Here is a 25,328-nt window from a genome sequence, read left to right as displayed (position 1 = left end):
AATTTTAGATCTATTCCTATGCCATTAGCATTTTCTAAAGTTATTTAAAAGGCTATGTAGGTAAGAATAATTGATCATTTAATATCACATAATTTGCTATCAAATATACAGTTCAGCTATAAAAGTCGTTTAACAACTGAAAATGCGATAGTCTCTTTTCTCTATGGCACCGAATGGATTAAACAAAAAGTTTCAAATGCTAGGCACATTTTTTTGATTTAACTAAGACGTTTGATTGAGTTAATCATAAAATATTGCTCCAGAAGTTGGACCATTATGGAATACAGGGAGTAGCTCACAACTGGTTCACCTCTTACTTGAACAACAGACAGCAAAATGTCATTAGTCACAGTGTTCAGAATGGCTGTGATGTAGGGTCTGCGTGGGATACAATCAAATTGGGGGGGGGGGGGGGGGGGGGGGGTGTTCACAGTTTTTTACAATTCTGACATTTTAATTTTACAGAATGGGCTTGTGATTAGTGAAACTGAACAATTTAAATTTCTAGGTGTTCAGATAGATAGTAAACTGTCATGGAAAGCCAACGTTCAGGATCTTGTTCAAAGACTTAATGCTGCCATTTTTACTATTCGAACAGTATCTGAAGTGATTATTCAACACGGAAATTAGTCTACTTTGCTTATTTGCATTCACACGTCATATGGTATTATATTTTGGGGTAATTCTTCCCATTCTAAAAGGATATTTTTGGCTCAGAAATGGGCAGTTCGGGCAGTAAGTGGAGTACGTTTGCAAACCTTCTCTTGTTAACCCCTGTTCATTAGTCTAGGTATTTTGTCACTGGCCTCTCAATATATCTACATCTACAGCCATATTCCGCAAGCCACCTGACGGTGTGTGGTGGAGGGTACCCTGAGTACCTCTAGCGGTTCTCCTTTCTATTCCAGTCCCCTATTGTTCATGGAAAGAAGGATTGTCGGTATGCCTCTGTGTGGGCTCTAATCTCTCTGATTTTATCCTCATGGTCTCTTCGTGAGATATACGTAGGAGGGAGCAACATACTACTTGACTCTTCGGTGAAAGTATGTTCTCGAAACTTTAACAAAAGCCTGTATCGAGCTACTGAGCGTTTCTCCTGCAGAGTTTTCCACTGGACACACTTCACTGCTGTTTCTTGTTAACAATATCAGCTTATTCCCAAGAATAAGCAGCTTTCAATCAGTTAATACTTGGCAAAAATCCACCCTGCATTTGGATCGGACTTCCTCAACTCTTGACCAGGAAAGTGAGCAGTACATTGCTACACCCATTTTCGATAAGCTACCACAAGAATTCAAAAATCTTAGCAGTAACCCATGTGCTTTCACGTTGAAACTGACGAGTTTCCTCATGGGTCACTCTGTTGAGGAGTTCCTTGAAAAATTAATCTGATTTTTGTGTTATATTGTTGATTGCGTGAACTTAAAACTTATGGCTTGACTTTTTTTGCTTCATAAACATTTTATTTTTATCTGTTATTACTTTTATGCTGTAATATCATGTACTGACATGTTCCATGACCTTGGAGACTTGCTACTCAATTTGATTCTACAGAACTTGACATGTAAATAAAACAAATAAATAGGTTGGCGGCTACTAAACGAGAAAGGGCAAATCACCCAGACCTCAGAATGAGAGGGACAGTTCTGTAATACAAATATTTTCGCACAGCCCTAGGGGAGTGCATTTAGATGTTTGAAAGTATGAGCATTTAAAACAAAAAAAGAATACAAACTTACTTGAAACCTGGCGCAATATTTTGTGCAGCTAGACATGTCTATGCACTGTGTATCAATCAGCTGCAGTAAGTATCTGTCTTCCAACATTTTTGTTTACAATGCAGGGAAATGTAAGGGGAAAATATACTTTTTAAGATTTGTGCAATTCAGCCAGACTGGACTGCTGTATTAAAAGAATGTGGTTGACTCTGTAAAAAGAGAAATTAAGAGAGGCTGATGAAGCATCATTGTGATTGTGAAGTCAACTAATGCTGTATATCAGTAACATTGGTTCTGAGAGTGATCTGCCCCCCCCCCCCCCCCCCCTTTCCCTCCTTTTCTTACCAGAACTATTTTTTTTTCTATCTTCAAAGAAGAAACTGATTCTGGAAATTATGAGTGTTTTATTTATTTAGCAATACGTGTTTTCGCAAGATGCCCTGGGAGTTGTTCTTAAAAGATGATAGTGATAAGCGAACATAATTACCCATCTGATAACAATTCTGGCTGCTCCTTTATGCCAGTAGCACCTTCAAGCACAGCTTTTTCTAACTTTTTGGCAAGCTTTACACATCTCTTCATTAGTTCCTTCACTTCCCTGCGGGTACTTAAGATATCCTGTGCAGAATTCAGTAACTCTGTACCAAGGTGTTTTCCACTCTGAAACTTTTCAACCTGAAATTGATACAACATTTCAGTATTTCATCCATTAGTTAATCATGTTAGTGTGAGATTGACAACCACATAATACATCAAAACAACGGCACATAAAATTTCACTGTGTTTACAATTCCATTTAACCGTATAACATGAGGAGGCCATAAACACTGTGTAAATTAGTATTTTTTCACATGTGCAAGACACAGCTGAAGGTGATGTTCAAATAAAAGAAGCATAGAAAGTTGTGATTGTCTTTCGAGATCTGAGCTTAAACATTTAGATTATAATAATGAAGCATTAACAAACAGTGTGCGGAATTTTATGTAATTATACAGTCTTATCCTTCACACGTGAACAGTGCAAGCGTCAAGAATTATACTGCCAGCACTGGTATACTTCTTTTATCATTACCTATTTTTACGTATTTCAATATAATTACACATTTTATGTATTTTTACTTTATGCTACATAATATTACGTATTACTGCTTCTTTATTCTTCTTCATACTTCCCTACATCCTCAGTAGGAAACTCCACTAGAAAAAGATCCAAAGCTTACATGCTACAAAGCTTGAAGACAGGAAATAAACTATATCTAAAATCATCTTCTACAGCAACATAATTTGGTTAATTGTACGCTGTGTCGGATTACGAATTGTGTGCTTCGATGCAATTTTCTACTATTTGGAATTTTAATCTTCAGAAGCAACCCAATGCAACAATAGTATGTGTACCATTGTAGCAGATGGTATTATGAGTAGCAAAGGCCTTGGTGTGCCATCGATATGGGCAGTGGATTGAAGAAAAGGCAAGTGGCCTAAAGTTTTCTGACTACTAGTGCCTTCTATCAAATCAACACTGGGGAATGCATACGCCAACAAAAATTTGCCAAACAATGCTTCTTTGGAGTTCATGACTTTGTGTACAGGATGCCTCCTGCTGTATCAAAATTACTGTCTATTTTCTACTTAAATCCTACATCTACGGACAAGCTCTCACATAGACGTAAGATGTTTCAATGAGAATACAGGCAAAAAATGAAAATGGTGTGTAAGCGTGGAAAAGAAATAACTGAAAAAGTATCAAAAAACATTTACTGTCAGCCGAACACATAAAATTAACTGATAATGAACTTTAATCAATCACTACATTTGTTATTTTCATTAAATTTCTATAATTCACAAATCTTATAACAATTTTTCTTCTTAAATGGAACAGGCTTTGAGATAGTTCACACTCACTCAACTTCATGATGACAGTAGGAGAAATAATTTAAGAGGTATAGTAAAGTAAGAAAGGTTGGTTTAATTAGATCATGTAATATAACAATTGAATCTATCTCTACCAATACAAATAACTTCAATATCATGGAAGTAGACTGTGTCAGAAATTTTACTAGAAATCTTGGTATTAGTGGCTACAGCAAATTAAAGAAATCAGATTTAATTAGTTTCACTGTGTTACAGGAGTTTCCTTTTTGTAATGAATTATTCCAAAACACTAAATCAAGACCAAAATGTATACCTAATACAAATTACTTTTACAGGTTTGATGATGATGTTTCTGAGAAAACTCTACCACTGAGAAAAGAAAAAAATTGTGAGACTAACTCAAATACATCCACTCAGTAGTCAACTATTAGAGAAAGAGAGAGAGAGAGAGAGAGAGAGAGAGAGAGAGAGAGAGAGAGAGACCAAACCATCAAAAAACGAGTTATTTGAGACTACAGAATTATGATCAAAATTTAATGAAAAATTTAATGCTTGCTCTGCTGACTCTAAAATTATCTTTCACGATACTAATAAATTCGATACCATTACTGAGAAAACAGATTATATAACGAAAGCACTTAATTCTATGGTACAAGTAGCTAAAATGAGAACTAACTTCAGAAAAGGAGACAAGTTGATTATAACAACTGCAAATCCAAAAATGTTTTATCTGATTTCTATAGGATACAAAGCATCAGCTAATACTCGAAAATATGTTCAAGTTTTGCGTGATAAATAAGAGATCTTATCATCTGCTGAATCTACTGATGTAGCAAACATCAAGTGTAGTATTCACATGTTAGCAATTCTTACAGGCAGCAGAGGTAATAAAATAATAAATTTAACTGAGACAAAAAGACTACAATGCGTATTACAAGAGTTAATAATAATGAAAATCAATGTCCTGGGTAGCAAACAAACTACAGTTAAAATAAAGAACCAGTTAGGAGAATACAACAAGGCGAATTTACCCTAGATGACATTAAAAATGTTGAGCAGCTACTAGATATTCATATAAATGTTGTGTGTGCTGAAAATTTCAATTCAGTTATCTATAGTGGTCCTAAGATAGCAATAACAATCTATCTGCATAAAAATCAAAATATTTTGATATAATGTTGATGTTTATAAAGGTCAAGAACGTAAATTGATTTGTTTGAGATCTGAATTACGTAAATGTGACTCTGAAATATGTAGAAACAAATAGTAAAAATTAAAAATCATAAGTGTTACAAACAAATCAGAACACAAAATGGTGGTGTTGTGAAAGAAATTTTGGTGAAGAATATATAGTCAAAGGATGCCAAAATTGTAGTAAAAGTAGTTGTTACATTAAAAGAGAATACAAAGATTATTGTGTTTTCCAGTGCTGGAAATGTAATAAATAAATAAAATAAAATAAAAATAGTTGCAGGTAAACAGTTTAAATGTAGTAAAAAGGGATACCAATAAGGATTCCTTTTTTTAATACTTACACATACATGTGGTTTGATTACAAAGTGAAACAAGAACTTGATATACATATTCCAAATCTAATAATAGTTCACAATTTTAATGGTGATACTGCCTACAAATTTAAGCCAAATTATGAATTCTGTAGGTGGACAATATCTCATAAATATCAAAAGTATACATTTATAGCTGATGCTCTCAAGGTTACGATTCACAATTCATTCTTAAATACTCTGCTGAAAATACAATAATACCTTAATACCATCTACACAGTAACTAAACTGATGTTATTGGAGATACAGCATTTAGAACAAATAATTGTAGATAGCAGCAATTTTGTCCAAGGCCCACTTAGTAGCTTCACAAAAAATTTGATATGAAAGAATTGACAAAAGATTACTTCCACATCACTAGCCCTTCTGAATGATTTAATACACAGTTCGTCTACAGCAGGTGGCACACTGCTGTGGACCAGTGAAGGCAAGACAGCTTTCAACAATGTAAAGTCTGCTATGGCCGAATCCACTCTGTTGGTACACACTGCCCCACAAGCGGCACTCACCTTAATGGTGGGTGCATCAGCGACAGTGACAATCTTCGGCATTCTGCAGCAAAAAGCTATCTTGTTCACAATGAAACTGGTCTACTTACACCAGGTGGCATACATTTCAATAAAAAAATTCAGACACGTGCTTGAAGGCAGACACTTCACTCTTGTCATGGACCACAAAAAGCTCCCAAATGCATTTCTTCAATGCTCGGACAAAGTGTCACCATGCCATCTTCGTCATTTAGTCGATTACGAGGCACTAACTGCAGAAAAACAGTCTGTTGGTGAACTCCGAGACGTCTTGACCCAGCCATCAAGCCTTTAGCTATGTTGCATTCAAGTGCCTCCAACAAGTGTGGCTTTGGATTGCGACGTATCTCAATGAAGCTACAACCTTTCATGACTCAAGGTTTTCGACAGCCATTGTGTCACAACATGACCTGTCTCACCCTGGTGTTTGTGCTACAGTGTAAATGGTGTAAAAAACTTGTGTGTGGAACACTGGCAGCATGACAAGATCACTCACCATGTTAGTACATCCCTCTACATCGTCATTTTAGGGCACCACTTGGAACATTTGTTCCACCTAATCAGTGGTTCGAACATGTTCAATTGACATCAGTGAACTGTTGCCACTGTCAGAGAGATGTACTTACTGTCTGACTGTCACAGACTAATTAATTCGCTGGCCAGAGATATTCGCCATGACTGATATCACTGCCGAGACCACCACCACTATGTTTCTAAAGGGATGGATAGCCAGTTTTGGTGTACCATTACTCGTCACTACCAACCAGGGCAGGCAATTCGAATCTTTTATATTCAAGCCACTCGTCACCTTGTTAGGTATGAAATGCATCTGGACAACTGCTTACCACCTGGCTGCAAATGGCTTGACAGAATGCTTACACTGTTGGCTCAAAGCATCTCTTTGATGTCACAAATCACAGTGCTGGAGATTCAGACACTACCGATCACGTTGCCGAACCTCCACACAGCCATAAAAGTCGATCGGAATACAACCACAGCAAAGCTGGGCTATGGACAACCAATTAGACTACCTGGTGAGTTTCTGTGCAACGTACTGCACACAATCATCAATGTGTTAGACTTTTTTCAGTGAGTTACACACATAGATGCAACAACTCAAGACTATTGTAACAAAAGGATCAAAGTGACTCGTTACCCAATTGTCTTTGCCAATTTGTCGAGCTGCAAATAAGTGTTCGTTACGCACGGCACAGTACGTAAACCTCTACAATCATGTACGATGGACCATATACTGTACTAAGCAGGGATGATAAAACGTTTAGAATGAATGTCATGGGAACACCAACAACAGTTTCCATTGGCCACCTAAAACCTACCTTTAAAGTTGCCAATACTTGCGCACACAAATCAGCTAAAACACTATTTATGGACACATCTAAACCACCCATTACCCTGCCATATGCCACCAATAACCTACCATGGGCATTGAGTTCTACAAGTGACGACACCACAACAGCAACAACAGTTGTCATGAAATTGAGATGCCATATCAAGTTTAATCGCAGATATCGTTAACACTTAGGGGAAAAGTGATGTAGTGGCTGTATAGTGTTTGTGCAGTGTAGTGTATTAAGGTGTAGAAGTGTACCAGTTGTACATTTCAATGCAATGTCTTTGATTTTGTGTTAAGTTTTATATATTTATGGCATTGTTGAATTCTGACATTTATAGAGTATTCTCAGATTGCACTGTGTGAACACACCAGACTATAAATGTTGCTTCGAAGTTAATTTCAAACTTATGCAACAAAGTTAAAGAAAATTATGTATTCAATATGAGGAAAGAAATTAATGAATACTGTAATTGTGATGTAGATATAGTGAGAAGACATTGTTTAGATTGGTTGGTTTGGGGGAGGGGACCAAACAGCGTGGTCATCGATCTGATCGGATTAGGGAAGGACGGGGAAGGAAATCAGCTGTGCCCTCTCAAAGAAATCATCCCAGTATTTGCTGAAGCGATTCAGGAAAATCACAGAAAACCTAAACCAGAATGGTTGGACATGGGTTTGAACTGTCTTCCTTTCGAATGCGAGTCCAGTGCGCTAGGTTGTTTGAACTTGTATTGACTTAAGAAAAAAATTCCTGAAGGTAACTAATATTGATCCACTCTGTTAATTGCTGGAGTTTGCATGGCTATATACAGACCAAAATATTTGCCCGGCAAAACAATTGCTGTATCGGACAAAGGGGACAAAGAAAATTACAGTAAAGAGTCTACTGCTTGGCTAAACAGTTTAAACAATTATTAAAGAGACTACTGCTTTGCTAAACAGTTTAAACAATTATGATATTCAATGTGCTCTTAATGATGGTGAAATAGATGGTTTAGATAAAGAAACAAGTACTGTTTATCAATACCATGACTGTTTTTGGCATAATTGCAAAAATATATTTTAAAGATGAAATGATTAACAATAAAAATAAAGAGTCAATGGACAAGCAATATTAAAGCACTTTAACAAGTAGTAGTGAGATAGCGAAATTCTGGATATAATTTAGTGGAAATGTGGGAATGTGATTGGGTAAACTCAACAGAGTATGAAAAAAACTAAAGAAATTAAAACAATTACCCAAAGATGTCAAACCACTAAATCCAAGAGATGCTTTTAGTGGTGGTTGTACAAATACAATAAAATTAAGAGCTAAAGCAGATGGTGTTAAGATGAAAATAAAACATAGTGATGTGCGTACCCTCTATCCAACTATATGATATCATGAGTATTTCCTGAACAACATTCAACAAAAATATATAGACTAAGACATTAATGTCAAAAATAGTACAGATTTTTAAAATGTAAGCTGTTGGCAGCTACAGGATTGTATAATCCAGTTTTACCAGTACAGATAAAGATCGATAAAAATCAAAAACTGTCATTTCCTTATTGGAACATGGACAACTGATGAAGGAAAGGAAGCTGTGGAAAAAGCATACAAAATTTTAGATGTCAATGAAGCATAGTATTTTTGAAATAAAAGAAACATATTGTTTAAAAATTATGTAAAAAACTTTAAGAAAATAAAATTAGAAGCCAGTCCACATTCTTTTAAAACCAATGAGATGTATATCAAGAGAGTTAAAGAATAATTAGATATTTTATTATAATCCGATAAGAGAAAAGGGATCCAGGAAAATATGCTGTTGCTGAGATATGTCTAAATTAATTATGGGGAAAATTTGCACAATGACAAATTATGAATAAAACTGAGTATGTTACAGAGTTGCACCAGTTATATGAGATGATACTGGATGATTGATTAGATAAGATAGATAAACATTTTATTAATGAGAATATGGTTCAAATGAAGTATAATTTCTAAGATTATTATGCAAAAAATAACAATGATACAATTAATCTTCATTGCTGCATTCACTACATCAAATCCAAGGTTGGTTTGCATATATGTTAGATAAGCTGGAAAAATCAGTTTTCGGGTATCCGACCAGGTAGCATTGTAATTTGTGGAGAAATTACGACGCTACCCGGTCGGATACCCGAGCACTTATTGAATTGAAAATACGCAGGAAAAACTTCAATCACTGGAAGAATCTGTTGTATATTTTGATACGGATAGTTTAGTATATATTGATGATGGTAAAAATACTGCAGAAAAACAATGTATGTTAGGTTAATGGATTGATGAGTTACAAAATAATTGGATTAGTGAGTGGTCTTCAACTGAACCTAAAAGTTACTATTTTGAGAAAAATGATAAAAATACTGTTAGGACGATAAATGGATATACTTTCAATTATAGGAATATTCAAAAGCTGAATCACAAATCTATGATAAGATTAACTGAGAGTGAAGTGAAAGAAAAGATACGATAAATGGAGAGGTAAAAACAAAAAATTCATCAAAAGCAAGTTAACAAAGAATTTTCATATCAGTGTGATAAAAGAGTGGTTCTAGAAAATGATGATACAGTGCCATATTAATATTAAAATAATATTTCTATATCTTCTCATTTACAAATGAAATCTATATCAGGTATTTCATTATAACAATGGAATAATGTTTTTATTGTATTCTGTTTTCTAAATCTATTTCCTCTCTAGATTTCTCTCATTTCAAGAATCATGAAAAATATCAAAATCAGAAAATAAGAAACCTGATTTTTTTTCATATATCAGATCTTACTAAATATAAGTAACAACCTCTTTCCTCTTTATCTAATATTTATTGAATAAAGTTATAATTATTATACAAATATTCATATCTGGCATACAGGTACTGTTCAGTTACTCTTAACCTCTTTTCATTCTTTTAAGCATTTTTTCTGTTCTTCACGAAAAATTAGAAATTTTTTCCTTAATTAACTCAATAGCTTGAGTAGTACTGTTTTTACTATTGCTGTTGTCCATTTAAAACATCTATTTTTTAAAAAAAATCTTAGCAAATATTTTATCTAAATAAATGGAGGTTCTACTCAAGCAGCTCAACAATACTACCAAATCAGATTTGTTGTTGTTCATTTAAAACTTTTTTTTTTATTTTAGTATAAAATTTTATCTAAAAAAATGGATGTTCTACTAAAGTAGCTCAACAATACTGGCAATTCTGATTTGCGTAGAAAAGTTAGTGAGCTAGAAGTAAATGACAGGATGCGGACATTTAAATACTAGATATGGTGAAAAAATTTGTATGTAGCTTGATGATAAACTTAAAATCATTTTTTCAAACAGATATCATACATTAATTACTGCTAGGCATCTTCAGCTTTTTGAAGAAGGAAATATTAAGCTGAGATGCAACGGAATGAAGAAACAAAAATAATGATAATGAATTTCATAGTCTAGAATTTCTAGTTTAATTTTTTAACTTCATTAATACAGTGCTAAGCCTTGCACACTAAATAATATACATTTTATTTTTTTTACTTTGGTGGCCTGTGCCAATGCCTGGTTCACAGAAAGTGTGAAAATTATTGTACCCCTCTGACAGTACCCAACATGCACGCTTACTAATCCCACCTTCAGTCATCATTGTTAAAGAAGCAAAATAAAAAATGACACTTATTATATACAGGACCACTTGTTATATTGTGGATATTGTCCAGGAGCATACTTGCTGTGATATTCGTGGACCGACAGGATTAAGAGATTATACCCACATACAATTTGGAGGGAATATTGTGTTTGAAGAAACTGATTAGTCATCAATTAAGATTTTGCGTCATGTCATGAGTAGGGTTAATTGTTTCTTCATAATTTCTATTGTGATACTTCTGCGGATAAATGTAAGCAATATAAGTGTGTAGAAATAAACTTCCACATGGGAAAAATATATTAAAAACAAAGATTCCAAGACTTACCAAGCGGGAAAGCGCCGGCAGACAGGCACATGAACAAAACACACAAACACACACACAGAATTACTAGCTTTCGCAACCGATGGTTGCTTCTTCAGGAAGGAGAGGGAAAGACGAAAGGATGTGGGTTTTAAGGGAGAGGGTAAGGAGTCATTCCAATCCCGGGAGCGGAAATACTTCCCTTAGGGGAAAAAAAGGACAGGTGTACACTCGCGCGCACACACACACACACACACACACACACACACACACACACACATCCATCCGCACATACACAGACACAAGCAGACATATTTAAAGGCAAAGAGTAAGGGCAGAGATGTCAGTCGAGGCGGAAGTACAGAGGCAAAGAAGTTGTTGAAAGACAGGTGAGGTATGAGCGGCGGCAACTTGAAATTAGCGGAGGTTGAGGCCTGGCGGATATCGGGAAGAGAGGATATACTGAAGGGCGAGTTCCCATCTCCGGAGTTCAGATAGGTTGGTGTTGGTGGGAAGTATCCAGATAACTCGGACGGTGTAACACTGTGCCAAGATGTGCTGGCCGTGCATCAAGGCATGTTTAGCCACAGGGTGATCCTCATTACCAACAAACACTGTCTGCCTGTGTCCATTCATGCGAATGGACAGTTTGTTGCTGGTCATTCCCACATAGAAAGCGTCACAGTGCAGGCAGGTCAGTTGGTAAATCACGTGGGTGCTTTCACACGTGGCTCTCCCTTTAATCGTGTACACCTTCCAGGTTACAGGACTGGAGTAGGTGGTGGTGGGAGGGTGCATAGGACAGGTTTTACACCGGGGGCGGTTGCAAGGATAGGAGCCAGAGGGTAGGGAAGGTGGTTTGGGGATTTCATAGGGATGAACCAAGAGGTTACGAAGGTTAGGTGGACGGCGGAAAGACACTCTTGGTGGAGTGGGGAGGATTTAATGAAGGATGGATCTCATTTCAGGGCAGGATTTTAGGAAGTCGTATCCCTGCTGGAGAGCCACATTCAAGGTCTGATCCAGTCCCGGGAAGTATTCTGTCACAAGTGGAGCAGTTTTGGGGTTCTTCTGTGAGAGGTTCTGGGCTTGAGGGGATGAGGTGGCGGCTCTGGTTATCTGCTTCTGTACCAGGTTGGGAGGGTAGTTGCGCGATGCGAAAGCTGTTTTCAGGTTGTTGGTGTAATGGTCGAGGGATTCAGGACTGGAGCTGATTCGTTTGCCACGAAGGCCTAGGCTGTAGGGAAGGGACCGTTTGATATGGAATGGGTGGCAGCTGTTATAATGGAGGTACTGTTGCTTGTTGGTGGGTTTGATGTGGACGGATGTGTGCAATTGGCCATTGGACAGATGGAGGTCAACGTCTAGGGAAGTGGCATGGGATTTGGAGTAGGACCAGGTGAATCTGATGGAACCAAAGGAGTTGAGGTTGGAGAGGAAATTCTGTAGTTGTTCTTCACTGTGAGTCCAGATCATGAAGATGTCATCAATAAATCTGTACCAAACTTTGGGTTTGCAGGCTTGGGTAACCAAGAAGGCTTCCTCTAAGCGACCCATAAATAGGTTGGCATACGACGGGGGCATCCTGGTACCCATGGCTGTTCCCTTTAATTGTTGGTATGTCTGGCCTTCAAAAGTGAAGAAGTTGTGGGTCAGGATGAAGTTGGCTAAGGTGACGAGGAAATAGGTTTTAGGTAGGGTGGCAGGTGATCGGCGTGAAAGGAAGTGCTCCATTGCAGCGAGGCCCTGGACGTGCGGGATATTCGTGTATAGGGAAGTGGCATCAATGGTTACAAGGATGGTTTCCGGGGGTAACAGACTGGGTACGGATTCCAGGCGTTCGAGAAAGTGGTTGGTGTCTTTGATGAAGGATGGGAGACTGCATGTAATGGGTTGAAGGTGTTGATCTACGTAGGCAGAGATACGTTCTGTGGGGGCTTGGTAACCAGCTACAATGGGGCGGCCAGGATGTTTGGGTTTGTGGATTTTAGGAAGTAGATAGAAGGTAGGAGTGCGAGGTGTCGGTGGGGTGAGGAGTTTGATGGAGTCAGGTGAAAGGTTTTGTAGGGGGCCTAAGGTTCTGAGGATACCTTGAAGCTCCACCTGGACATCAGGAATGGGATTACCTTGGCAAACTTTGTATGTAGAGTTGTCTGAAAGCTGACGCAGTCCCTCAGCCACATACTGCCGACGATCAAGTACCACGGTCGTGGAACCCTTGTCAGCCGGAAGAATGATGATGGATCGGTCAGCTTTCAGATCACGGATAGCCTGGGCTTCGGCTGTGGTGATGTTGGGAGTAGGATTCAGGTTTTTCAAGAATGATTGAGAGGCAAGGCTGGAAGTGAGAAATTCCTGGAAGGTTTGGAGAGGGTGATTTTGAGGAAGAGGAGGTGGGTCCCGCTGTGATGGAGGACGGAACTGTTGCAGGCAGGGTTCAATTTGGATAGTGTCTTGGGGAGTTGGATCATTAGGAGTGGGATCAGGATTGGTTTTCTTCGTGGCAAAGTGATATTTCCAGCAGGAACCACAACACCCCAATTCAGTTGTTAACCTTTCCTCCAAACCCCTCTCCCAATCCGAAACCTCTGTCCTATCCAAAAGCCTCACCTTCAGCCCCACTCCCAGGTTCAACCAAACTGCCCTTGTCAAAGATTTACTGTCCTACACTCGTACTCTCTGCTGGAAATATCACTTTGCCACGAAGAAAAACAATCCTGATCCCACTCCTAATGATCCAACTCCCCAAGACACTATCCAAATTGAACCTTGCCTGCAACAGTTCCGTCCTCTATCACAGCGGGACCCACCTCCTCTTCCTCAAAATCACCCTCTCCAAACCTTCCAGGAATTTCTCACTTCCAGCCTTGCCTCTCAATCTTTCTTGAAAAACCTTAATCCTACTCCCAACATCACCACAGCCGAAGCCCAGGCTATCCGTGATCTGCAAGCTGACCGATCCATCATCATTCTTCCAGCTGACAAGGGTTCCACGACCTTGGTACTTGATCGTCGGGAGTATGTGGCTGAGGGACTGCGTCAGCTTTCAGACAACTCTACATACAAAGTTTGCCAAGGTAATCCCATTCCTGATGTCCAGGCGGAGCTTCAAGGAATCCTCAGAACCTTAGGCCCCCTACAAAACCTTTCACCTGACTCCATCAAACTCCTCACCCCACCGACACCTCGCACTCCTACCTTCTACCTACTTCCTAAAATCCACAAACCCAAACATCCTGGCCACCCCATTGTAGCTGGTTACCAAGCCCCCACAGAACGTATCTCTGCCTACGTAGATCAACACCTTCAACCCATTACATGCAGTCTCCCATCCTTCATCAAAGACACCAACCACTTTCTCGAACGCCTGGAATCCGTACCCAGTCTGTTACCCCCGGAAACCATCCTTGTAACCATTGATGCCACTTCCCTATACACGAATATCCCGCACGTCCAGGGCCTCGCTGCAATGGAGCACTTCCTTTCACGCCGATCACCTGCCACCCTACCTAAAACCTCTTTTCTCGTCACCTTAGCCAGCTTCATCCTGACCCACAACTTCTTCACTTTTGAAGGCCAGACATACCAACAATTAAAGGGAACAGCCATGGGTACCAGGATGGCCTCCTCGTATGCCAACCTTTTTATGGGTCGCTTAGAGGAAGCCTTCTTGGTTACCCAAGCCTGCCAACCCAAAGTTTGGTACAGATTTATTGGTGACATCTTCATGATCTGGACTCACAGTGAAGAACAACTCCAGAATTTCCTCTCCAACCTCAACTCCTTTGGTTCCATCAGATTCACCTGGTCCTACTCCAAATCCCATGCCACTTTCCTAGACGTTGACCTCCATCTGTCCACATCAAACCCACCAACAAGAAACAGTACCTCCATTATAACAGCTGCCACCCATTCCATATCAAACGGTCCCTTCCCTACAGCCTAGGCCTTCGTGGGAAACGAATCTGCTCCAGTCCTGAATCCCTCGACCATTACACCAACAACCTGAAAACAGCTTTCGCATCCCGCAACTACCCTCCCAACCTGGTACAGAAGCAGATAACCAGAGCCACCTCCTCATCCCCTCAAACCCAGAACCCCTCACAGAAGAACCCCAAAAGTGCCCCACTTGTGACAGAATACTTCCCGGGACTGGATCAGACCTTGAATGTGGCTCTCCAGCAGGGATACGACTTCCTAAAATCCTGCCCCGAAATGAGATCCATCCTTCATGAAATCCTCCCCACTCCACCAAGAGTGTCTTTCCGCCGTCCACCTAACCTTCGTAACCTCTTGGTTCATCCCTATGAAATCCCCAAACCACCTTCCCTACGCTCTGGCTCCTACCCTTGCAACCACTCCCGGTGTAAAACCTGTCCTATGCACCCTCCCACCACCACCTACTCCAGTCCTGTAACCCGGAAGGTGTACACGATCAAAGGGAGAGCCACGTGTGAAAGCACCCACGTGATTTACCAACTGACCTGCCTGCACTGTGACGCTTTCTATGTGGGAATGACCAGCAACAAACTGTCCATTCGCATGAATGGACACAGGCAGACAGTGTTTGTTGGTAATGAGGATCACCCTGTGGCTAAACATGCCTTGATGCACGGCCAGCACATCTTGGCACAGTGTTACACCGTCCGAGTTATCTGGATACTTCCCACCAACACCAACCTATCAGAACTCCGGAGATGGGAACTCGCCCTTCAGTATATCCTCTCTTCCCGATATCCGCCAGGCCTCAACCTCCGCTAATTTCAAGTTGCCGCCGCTCATACCTCACCTGTCTTTCAACAACTTCTTTGCCTCTGTACTTCCGCCTCGACTGAGTTCTCTGCCCTTACTCTTTGCCTTTAAATATGTCTGCTTGTGTCTGTGTATGTGCGGATGGATATGTGTGTGTGTGTGTGTGTGTGTGTGTGTGTGTGTGTGTGTGTGTGTGTGTGGCGCGCGCGAGTGTACACCTGTCCTTTTTTTCCCCCTAAGGGAAGTCTTTCCGCTCCCGGGATTGGAATGACTCCTTACCCTCTCCCTTAAAACCCACATCCTTTCGTCTTTCCCTCTCCTTCCTGAAGAAGCAACCATCGGTTGCGAAAGCTAGTAATTCTGTGTGTGTGTTTTGTTCATTGTGCCTGTCTGCCGGCGCTTTCCCGCCAGGATAAGTCTTGGAATCTTTGTTTTTAATATATAGTCAAATAATGTGGCTTTTGTTTGATAGTATACAAAAGAGGACATATATGTTTTTATTCATGTAACTAATCACATTTCTTTCTGATTGTTCAAATAATTATTATGAATCCATAGATTGTCTTAACAATGTTTCATTAAATAAACTTCATTAACAACAAATAAAATGATTCTAGTATATGTAAGATTTGAAACCATTCAATTTTGCCCATCTGTTATTCAAATGAAAGTTCATAAGCTCAGTTAGTTAAGTGAGTTTCAAAACTCATAATCATAATTCCTTATCAGAACCTGATGTAGACGAGTGCAATTACTCCAGTGGGAGAATACTTTAAGAGATCGTTTCTTTACAAGTAAGGTGACCAATAGTTGTAGACATTACTGAGATGGTACTGGTGAGATACTTGCATTGGTTAATGGGTGGTGCATTGTAATCCTACTAGGAAGCCACCTATTCTGTTTCGGTTATTGATTCTGGGTGTAGTTTGGCAGAATGGTTGGAGTAGTAATATCTTATCTACGTAAAATTATAGTTGTGCTTATGGAACTTTATAAACACTGAAGACCATGAGAAATAATTGTCTAGTGACAGATGAACTTATGTTGGTCTGCTATAATCTGTGATACGTGAAGTATTGTCTGGACCAGAGATGTATCATAATTTGAGTATTTTGTGGTGTGCACAATGAATGCAAATCCTTGTTAAGTACAATGGAATGATGCTTGTTGCTAAGTACAATGGAATGATGCTAGACAATTGGCCCCTATTTTGACTAGACCAGAGGTGGACTCCTTCCTATATGTCACAAATAAAATAAAAGTGGGAATTTGAATGGCTGAAAGTGTTTTAATTTGAGATTTTAATCCTTCCTGTGTCTAGAGTTGGTGTTTTGACTTGCAGAATTGCAATTCTGCATGTGTTTGTGTCCACGGTGTTTCCCATGACCTACAGACATCAAAATACCCACCAATTACTAACACGATAGACTGATTTAATACATCTATACGACCATATGTTTTACAAGCGGTGAATTACCCCCTCTTGCTCACACACTCTCCTTATGATGCACGAAGCTTTGTTTGTCCCTGTCGTAAACAGTTTGTTGTACTCTGTGCCACAACCTATTTTCAATAGTTTTGTGTCTCAGTCTTATCAGATCATCACAGCACAGGTGGATTCTTGTTTGACATTTATTCTTGGGACATAGTTACACCCACTGTTAAGCTCTCTGCTCATTTAACCTATTACCACAATGCTTGTCTTAAGCCTGTTATACTATACCAGTCTGAAGTACCTAATGGGTTCCCACACCCATACAGCCTGCTGGTGCTATCCAATAACTCTATGCTAGAATGTGTGCAATGTTTTTTGGTCACTAGCTGTGCAGAAGGGGAGGTAGGGGGATCCCTTGTGGACTGGACAACGCAGTATTGGAGGTTCTACAGCATAAGCCTTTGCATACACTTGCATCTCACAGAACTTGCAGGCTACAGCTAGCAAGTCTGCAAACAACTGTACTAACAGGTTATGCCAGTATGACTAATAACTTGACAAGTCAACCATTTACTATCAGAAACACAATGGGTACAGATTTATGCCGAAACTGGAACAGAGAGTGCGAATTTTTGTTTTCCCACCTGTTTTTCCCACCTGTTTTTCCCACCTGTCTTACACATCTGTTTTTCTTCCTCTTGTCGCCGCATTAAAATTAGCGCCTTGTCCCAAAACACTGAGGTGGCATTTACACAATTTCACCTCACTAGCATGCTAATGCAGCTGTAATTGCGACAGAATCCAGAAGCAGTCTACTATCAATCAAACAATTGAGGACAAGTGAACGCCAATAACTTATGAAAAGCTCACGCCTGGTATAAAAATAAAAGAGTGATTCCTTCCTTTCCACCCATCCAGCATTTCAGCAGCTACCAATAGCCCTTCGAAGAATTACATTATTTCACTAGTCTTTAATATTTTGCAGTAGATAAGAAAGTTTCACATATTAGCTACGTGACAAAATACTATCTGCTTTGCACGCTATCGTTTATCACAAATTTGTTTCTGAATCTCAAATCATTTATGAGTTCGAAGAATGACATGAATATTTCACTTCCACTGTCATTTAGACAGACAATCTTAAGTGAGTGTAATAAATAAAATCCATTTTCTTGAGATTGGTGATAGATATAGATCTCATGTCAAGTTCACGGAAAAATTCAATTTGTTAGCTGCATTTCGTATGCAGCAATACATAACCTAACATGCACCAAATGCAAACTCATAGTGATGCATATTTTTCATTGCAAAGTATCCAACTTTAGCACACTTCATTATTAGATGTAGAAATATCACAAAGAACTATGACTGTCAACAAAATGATAAGGCATGCCACCATGAAACTGAAAAATGAGGCTACAAGATGTGTGAGAATTTTTTTAATGAATAATTTCTTTAAAATAGTTTTGAGATAGATTGCTGTGCCACTACTGTGCACACACACCTCGATTCTCACAGTGGAAACTCACAGTTCAGTAGGCTATAGAGGGGTGGACGTGCCCAGCATTGAGAAATTGTTTCTGCACACTCGCCAGATAATCCCATGTGAGCTTTATGTCTGCTCTGCCTTAAATTATTATTTTCTTTGTTGTATGGACAATATATACTCATGTCCACTGTAAATGTTTTAAACCATTACCTCCAGTAATACGCAAGAAACAGACATTGGGTGAGTAACATGAGTAATGCCCTCGGCACACTTCAGGCACAGCCCTCCTTTATGTTAAGCTGCATAGATTAACTGTTTGCATCACTGCAGTCATGTTCCTTTTACATGGTCACATTTTGTGTTTTGTCATGGGGTAATGCACAGTCACTGCAGCAAATAATTGCGTATCAAGAATTATTTGTACTCGAAATTTAAAAGTTGTGCATATTAGGCACAAGGGTTAGTTTGCAACTTTTATCAAAAAATGTATATGATTGATTATTATTTGTAAATAAAAGATACAGAGATTGCCCAACTGTCTTTATCTGTTGAAGAAAACCTATTATGTGGCTACTAAAAACTGTGCTACTGCTACTTGTAAACAACCCCTGTATACTGACGACCTTCCTTGGCCCTCCACTGATATGAGCCCCATTCTTGAGAGCTACAGCTGCCTGTAATCTGAGGCCTACCCACAGAGTCTGCCGACCACCCTATGGCAACATCAGCCCCGTTGGTTTTGACTGCACTCCTACGTCACTGCATCCACGCCCTGCAGCACACTGCTCTCACCCACTGTCAGGCTTAGTTTCTTGAAAGCGCCCTCCCACAATCCTGCAACTACAACCACAGTTGTCTTCCTGACACCATGCCCACTCTGACGTGTTGCATCAGCAATCCCATATCAAGATAAAACCTACAGGGTCACTTCTCTTTAATTTTGCTTACTTTTGCAACTAGTCCTACGTGGTCATTCTACATATATACAGCTTTCACAAATCTCAAAACCAAATTAACTAACTTTGTTCCAATTTTTCATTCCTGATTTTCTTTCATATGATTGGGTACAAGACTTCCTTGCAGCTATAATTCAACATGATGACTGACGTTAAGGACTGGCAGTTGACTCTCTGACGAGACAGCGACCAAGCATGGGCTGGCATAGCATTGGATGTTTTGCATAATACTACACTCAGTCCACATAGACATCATCTCACAGTAATACCACTGGCGAGGGATGCCATGTTTCCGTACCACTGCCAGAAGGATGCGCACTGAAGCACCCTCTGCCCACCAATGGGAGGAAAGGTATCAGTCATGTGGAGCTTGCCAGGCAGGTTGGTGAGAGAGTATCAGTATCCAGTGCACTCTCGCCCAAGACCAGATGTGGTCAATAGTACCTCTCAATTTAACTGTGTCGATCTCCCAATGCTGTTGTAACAAGTTTGAGTTTGCCGTAGCCCTTAGGTGTACACTTTTGGAGGAGGACTGCAATCAGTCTCTTTCTTTTGAAGTTTTCTCCTAACACAACCATTTTACAGTCATTTCCCATCACGACCAAATCCCACACTCACAATACTGACTTAACAAGTATCAGGCCTGATTTACGATTGGGTACAGGACTTCCTTGCAGGTATAACTCAACATGACAACCCATGTTTGGACTGGTAGTTGACTCTGGACACAAATTATTGCAGCACATTGTGCATAAATAGGTGAAGAGATCCACTACTGTTTGATTACACTACTGGCAACAAATCAGTGAAAACAGCAATTACCGTACAATACCTTTGAGTAAACTATCAGAGTGACCTAAAGTACAATGACCGTACAAGCCAGGTTGAGATTCATTGGGAGAATCTTAAAGACATGAAATCCATCAGTGAAATAAATGGCTTACAAAACATTCATTCAAATGGTTCTTGAGTACTGTTCGTCAATCTGGGGTCCTTACCAAGAAGGATTAATAGAAGAGATAGATAAGATCAGTAGGATTAATAGAAGAGATAGATAAGATCTGCAAAGGACAGTGTGATTCGTCATGTTGTCATGTTCTCAGCATGAGGGCATTACAAAGATACTCAACATACTCAGTGACAGACACTATCAGATATGAACTGTGCATCATGAAGAGATGTACTGTTTGAATTTTGAGAGCATATGTTCCAAAATAGTCGGGCAACATACTGGCTCCCTCCTCCATACTTCTCATGAAATTATGAACATGAGAAAATCAGAGAAATTGTAGGTCATGTGGGAATTAACAGACAATCATTCTTCTCAGACATCATTTTAGAATGTAACAGGTGCGGGGAAAAGAGGTAGTGGATCAGAAGCACCCTCTGCCACATACTATAAGGTGGATGGATGTAAATGTTGTTATCTGTCGTTATCCCCCAATTACATTTATGTCTTCCTGAAACATTTCCATGTTTTTAGGTGCTTGATAATGGCGTAAATGCTGAAACTGCAACAGCAAAAATAAAAAGAAATACTACATCCGTACAAAAATTTAACACAGCTGTGCACCCATTTTTCAGGGAGTTGAGTAACACAAAATCATTAACACAGAAGTGTTGTTAACACAATATCCTTTCCTCTGTAATTATCTTCTTTCCAAACATTAAGAGGTTCTGACATCATCCTAACTGCACTTTTATTATTCAAGCTCACAAAACATTTTACATAGATGTTGCACAGTAAACTGAATCATAAATAAATATATAATATACTTCTGGAGAATAATCTTGCACCATTATGGTAATTCAACAAATAGTAAAAGACATTTCTAGTCAATATTGGATGAACATCAGAGAAAAACTAAAAGGTAAAATAACTACTTAAGGATCAAACAAATATTAAAACAATTAAGCTTACGAGATCACTCCAACTACTGAAAGGGCGCTGCTCAATAATTGCCTCTGCCTTCTTCTGCGAACAGTATGACATAGCTTTCAGTTCAGGAATTGTTGCCGTTGACAAAAACTCCAGGACTTTCTTCTTGTCATGGTTACTCACATCAGTTGTTTCAGTTTCAGAATCATCACTGTCAATCAGAATGTGTAAAACTATTAGTGGAAGCAAATGATTTTCATTAACAATGCACATAACCCAACATTCTTAATTGTATATTATACATTTCCCTGCCAGAGCAGCTTTAAGACATGAATACTGTGTTGTAACAATATCATTGCCTAACCTAGTCAGTGGAATTTTAGTAAGACTTAACAGAAGTGATAACTGCTTTAGCAGTGATCATAACATAGTTTCACTTTATTGCCCACACCTTAAACAGCAGATTTTAAAGTGAAAATGAATGCACTCAGCACAAAGCAACCCATGCGACAAAGCACTTGCAACGCGTACAGTGGTACCCTCAATTACAGTGCTTGGCCTGTATTCAGAAACCCTCACAGACCAATTCACTTCACTTCATACTGTCCAGCATCAATGTGACATCTGATATACACAAGGTGTGCCATGGACTTGGATTTTGCCAGACTGACTGGGAGATTGTGTATTCTGCATGTGGCGAATAGGCTTTCAATTTCTAGATTCCCTGATTAAACTAGCTGCTTCTGTTTTGGCTCTACTGAACTTTGATTCCGCTCAGATAGGGTACGATCTTACTGGACTGTGTTCCAGTTGTAAATAAACAAAAATAAACACCAAGTAGTGTAAATACTTCAGAACTGATCAGTCTCATATTTCTAATAAGTATATTAAAGAATTCATTGCTTCAGCCTTCTACTCAATATTCCAAAACACTATGTGACTAATACATGTTTCAATGTTACTAAGACACTGCTCTCAGTTCTTTTCTGTTGGTTTTCTGCAGCTAGCAGAATTTCTCTCTCTCCCTCCTTTCCAGTATTAATTCTGATAGTAATGTTGTATCAACCAATCCATTCCTGTGGTGCAAATGAGAGAACTTAACACACAAACATTCAAATTAAATAACCTTAAAATGCCACTTAAAATAAATAAATAAATAAATAAAATGCTGGAAAAAATTAACCTTCCTACATCCATGAATTTTTTCCCCTACTGAGAACCATGGGTTCACAAAGACTCCAAGTAATTTACACACACAGTATTTTAACAAACTAACATATGAACAGCTGTTCAGCTTAACAGTTATCATAAATGTTAGATTCAAGAAACAAAAGTAAATTTAGACTGGGGTCATACTGGGATACTCAGTATGAAGAATCATGAATTAATTTTAATGTGTTGTACATATAAAACTGAACAAATCATCATTGGATGACCACAGTGGCACTAGAAGTGTTAAACTGTAGGAGATTACTCATCAAGAACAACAATATGTACAGGACAGATTGCTACTCACCACTGAGTCACAGCCTGGCACAATGAAAAAGTGATAGAGAGAAAGACTGTCTCAAGGCTAGCGCTGTCTTTTTCACTGTGACTCAATAGCAAGCTGCAATCTGTCTTTTCTGTACTTCTATTATTCCATCCTAGATTTTCCTTTGTTTGACACATCTAGGGAACCATTACAATACACAGTAGACACCAGAACAGTACAAACATCTTACCTATCAAATAACCTTCTCTTGAATGGCTGGGCATCTTCATCATCAATATCAGATGTCCTGTCTTCAATATCCCTATAGTTTTTCTTTGCTGAGAATGAAAATAACCATTCAATATATTAATAATCAAAACATGTAAATAAGTCCTTTTTAACAAACTAGTTTCACATTGTATTTGTTTATTTATTTCATGTTCCATAGATACAGGTACTGAGTAAATTGCAAGGATACAGAATGTGTCAGATTGTATATGTTTCAGATATCCCTTGCATAAATACTATAGCAGATACAACATAAAAAAGTGTCAAATAAGGAACATATATCTGGTTACCAGAATATTGCAGTACACTGAGGCAGGATCAGATATAGGTTTAATTTACATAAATGCAATAAAAGGTTCAATGGAGATATCACATAAAAAAAAGATATATCCAATCAACAGAATATTGAGTTACACTTAGGATAGGTCTGTAACATACAGAGGAAGCAAAAATAAGTTGAATAACACAATAAATACAAACATGAATGCAGAAAACCAAATTATTATATATCTATCATACTGAGATTAAAAGTATTTGAAAAATAGTTATAAATTTAGTGGTGGTATTCATTTTCTCTCATAAATTCATTGACCGTATAAAAAACTTTCTCCATTAGGTACTCTTTCAGGTTTCGTCTGAATTTTGGTAATTATTTGTGCAAACATTTGATATGTGGTGGGAGTGCATTAACAGCTTAGTGCCAGAGTAATAAGCTCCTTTTTGCACCAGATTTAGACTCTTCAATTCAATGTGTAGACTGTTTTTCATTCTTGTGTTGTAGCCATGATATTCACTGTTGTATTTGTATACAGCAAAGGTTTTACAGTCCAGGCCGTCAAGGAAAAAATATACTGTGAGGAGGAGGTAAGGATCCCCATCTTTCAAAACAAGTTTCTGCAAGCGTGCCTATAGTGGACACCACTTATTATTCAGGTGCCTTTTTTTTTTTTTGGGGGGGGGGGGGGGGCGGCAGTGAATTTTTTTTCTTTTTTTTTTTTTGCGAGAGGTTGGTTCCCCCAGGATACGAAACTACAATATATTATTGAACGAAAGTAGGCAAAGTAGGAAGCCTTAATGGCATCCACTTCACACACAGACGCAATAATTCATATTGTATATATTGCTGAGCTAAATCTTTATATTAAAAACAAAGATTCCAAGACTTACCAAGCGGGAAAGCGCCATGTGCGGATGGATGTGTGTGTGTGTGTGTGTGTGTGTGTGTGTGTGTGTGTGTGTGTGTGCGCACGCGCGCAAGTGTACACCTGTCCTTTTTTTCCCCTAAGGGAAGTCTTTCCGCTCCCGGGATTGGAATGACTCCTTACCCTCTCCCTTAAAACCCACATCCTTTCGTCTTTCTCTCTCCTTCCTGAAGAAGCAACCATCGGTTGCGAAAGCTAGTAATTCTATGTGTGTGTTTTGTTCATGTGCCTGTCTGCCGGCGCTTTCCCACTTGGTAAGTCTTGGAATCTTTGTTTTTAATATATTTTTCCCATGTGGAAGTTTCTTTCTATTTTATGAGCTAAATCTTTTATAGAGATGAAGATGAAGGATGTGGGTAGACCAATTTGCTGTCTAAGTATGCACCCAGGAATTTTGTATCCTCAAGTTTTTGCGTTGGTTGACCTCTACACTTTATGTTAATTTTCTCAAGATTTCTTTGTGGCATATGGACCCTAATGGGTTTATCTTTGTGGAGTGAGAGACCATTTGCAGAAAACCAATTTAAAACTTCAGAGAAAACTTTGTTTGTAGTTTGGTCAAGATTGTTGTCAGGCAATTCATCAATGAGAATTTACGTATCATCTGCAAAAAACAGTAAAATTACTCTTTGTACTGGAACAAAGAGGAAAGTCATTATTGAAAGTAAGAAATAGCAGCGGACCTAAAATTGAGACTCAGTGCACACCACAACCTACGGTACCCAACACCGATGCAAAAGGTTCTCTTGAAGAGCCATTCTGCATTATGGTCTGCTTTCAGTCCTTTAGCTATGACTGAAGCCGCAAACCAACAGTATCAGCTAGACCATAATATTCTGCCTTTTTCAAGAAATTTGGTG

The 25,328-nt window shown here is 38.9% G+C and overlaps 1 protein-coding gene across 4 annotated transcripts in view; it reads right to left on the bottom strand.

Annotated features, from left to right (window-relative positions):
* LOC126353863 (SWI/SNF-related matrix-associated actin-dependent regulator of chromatin subfamily A containing DEAD/H box 1 homolog) overlaps positions 1–25,328 on the bottom strand; it is a 190,083-nt gene that overhangs the window by 74,706 nt on the left and 90,049 nt on the right. For all 4 annotated transcript variants that reach the window (XM_050003034.1, XM_050003060.1, XM_050003044.1 and 1 more), the window contains exons 5-7: positions 23,229–23,316; positions 21,547–21,715; positions 2,206–2,393 (exon numbers count right to left, since the gene is read on the bottom strand). In XM_050003034.1, coding sequence (XP_049858991.1) covers positions 2,206–2,393; positions 21,547–21,715; positions 23,229–23,316 — 445 coding nt within the window. The remainder of the gene's footprint in view (positions 1–2,205; positions 2,394–21,546; positions 21,716–23,228; positions 23,317–25,328) is intronic.

The sequence above is a fragment of the Schistocerca gregaria genome, chromosome 1 (genome assembly GCF_023897955.1).
Source record: "Schistocerca gregaria isolate iqSchGreg1 chromosome 1, iqSchGreg1.2, whole genome shotgun sequence".
Classification (NCBI taxonomy): Eukaryota; Metazoa; Arthropoda; class Insecta; order Orthoptera; family Acrididae; genus Schistocerca; species Schistocerca gregaria.
The sequence above is the reverse complement of the archived record's forward strand: the minus strand, read 5'-3'. Positions and strand labels throughout refer to the sequence as shown.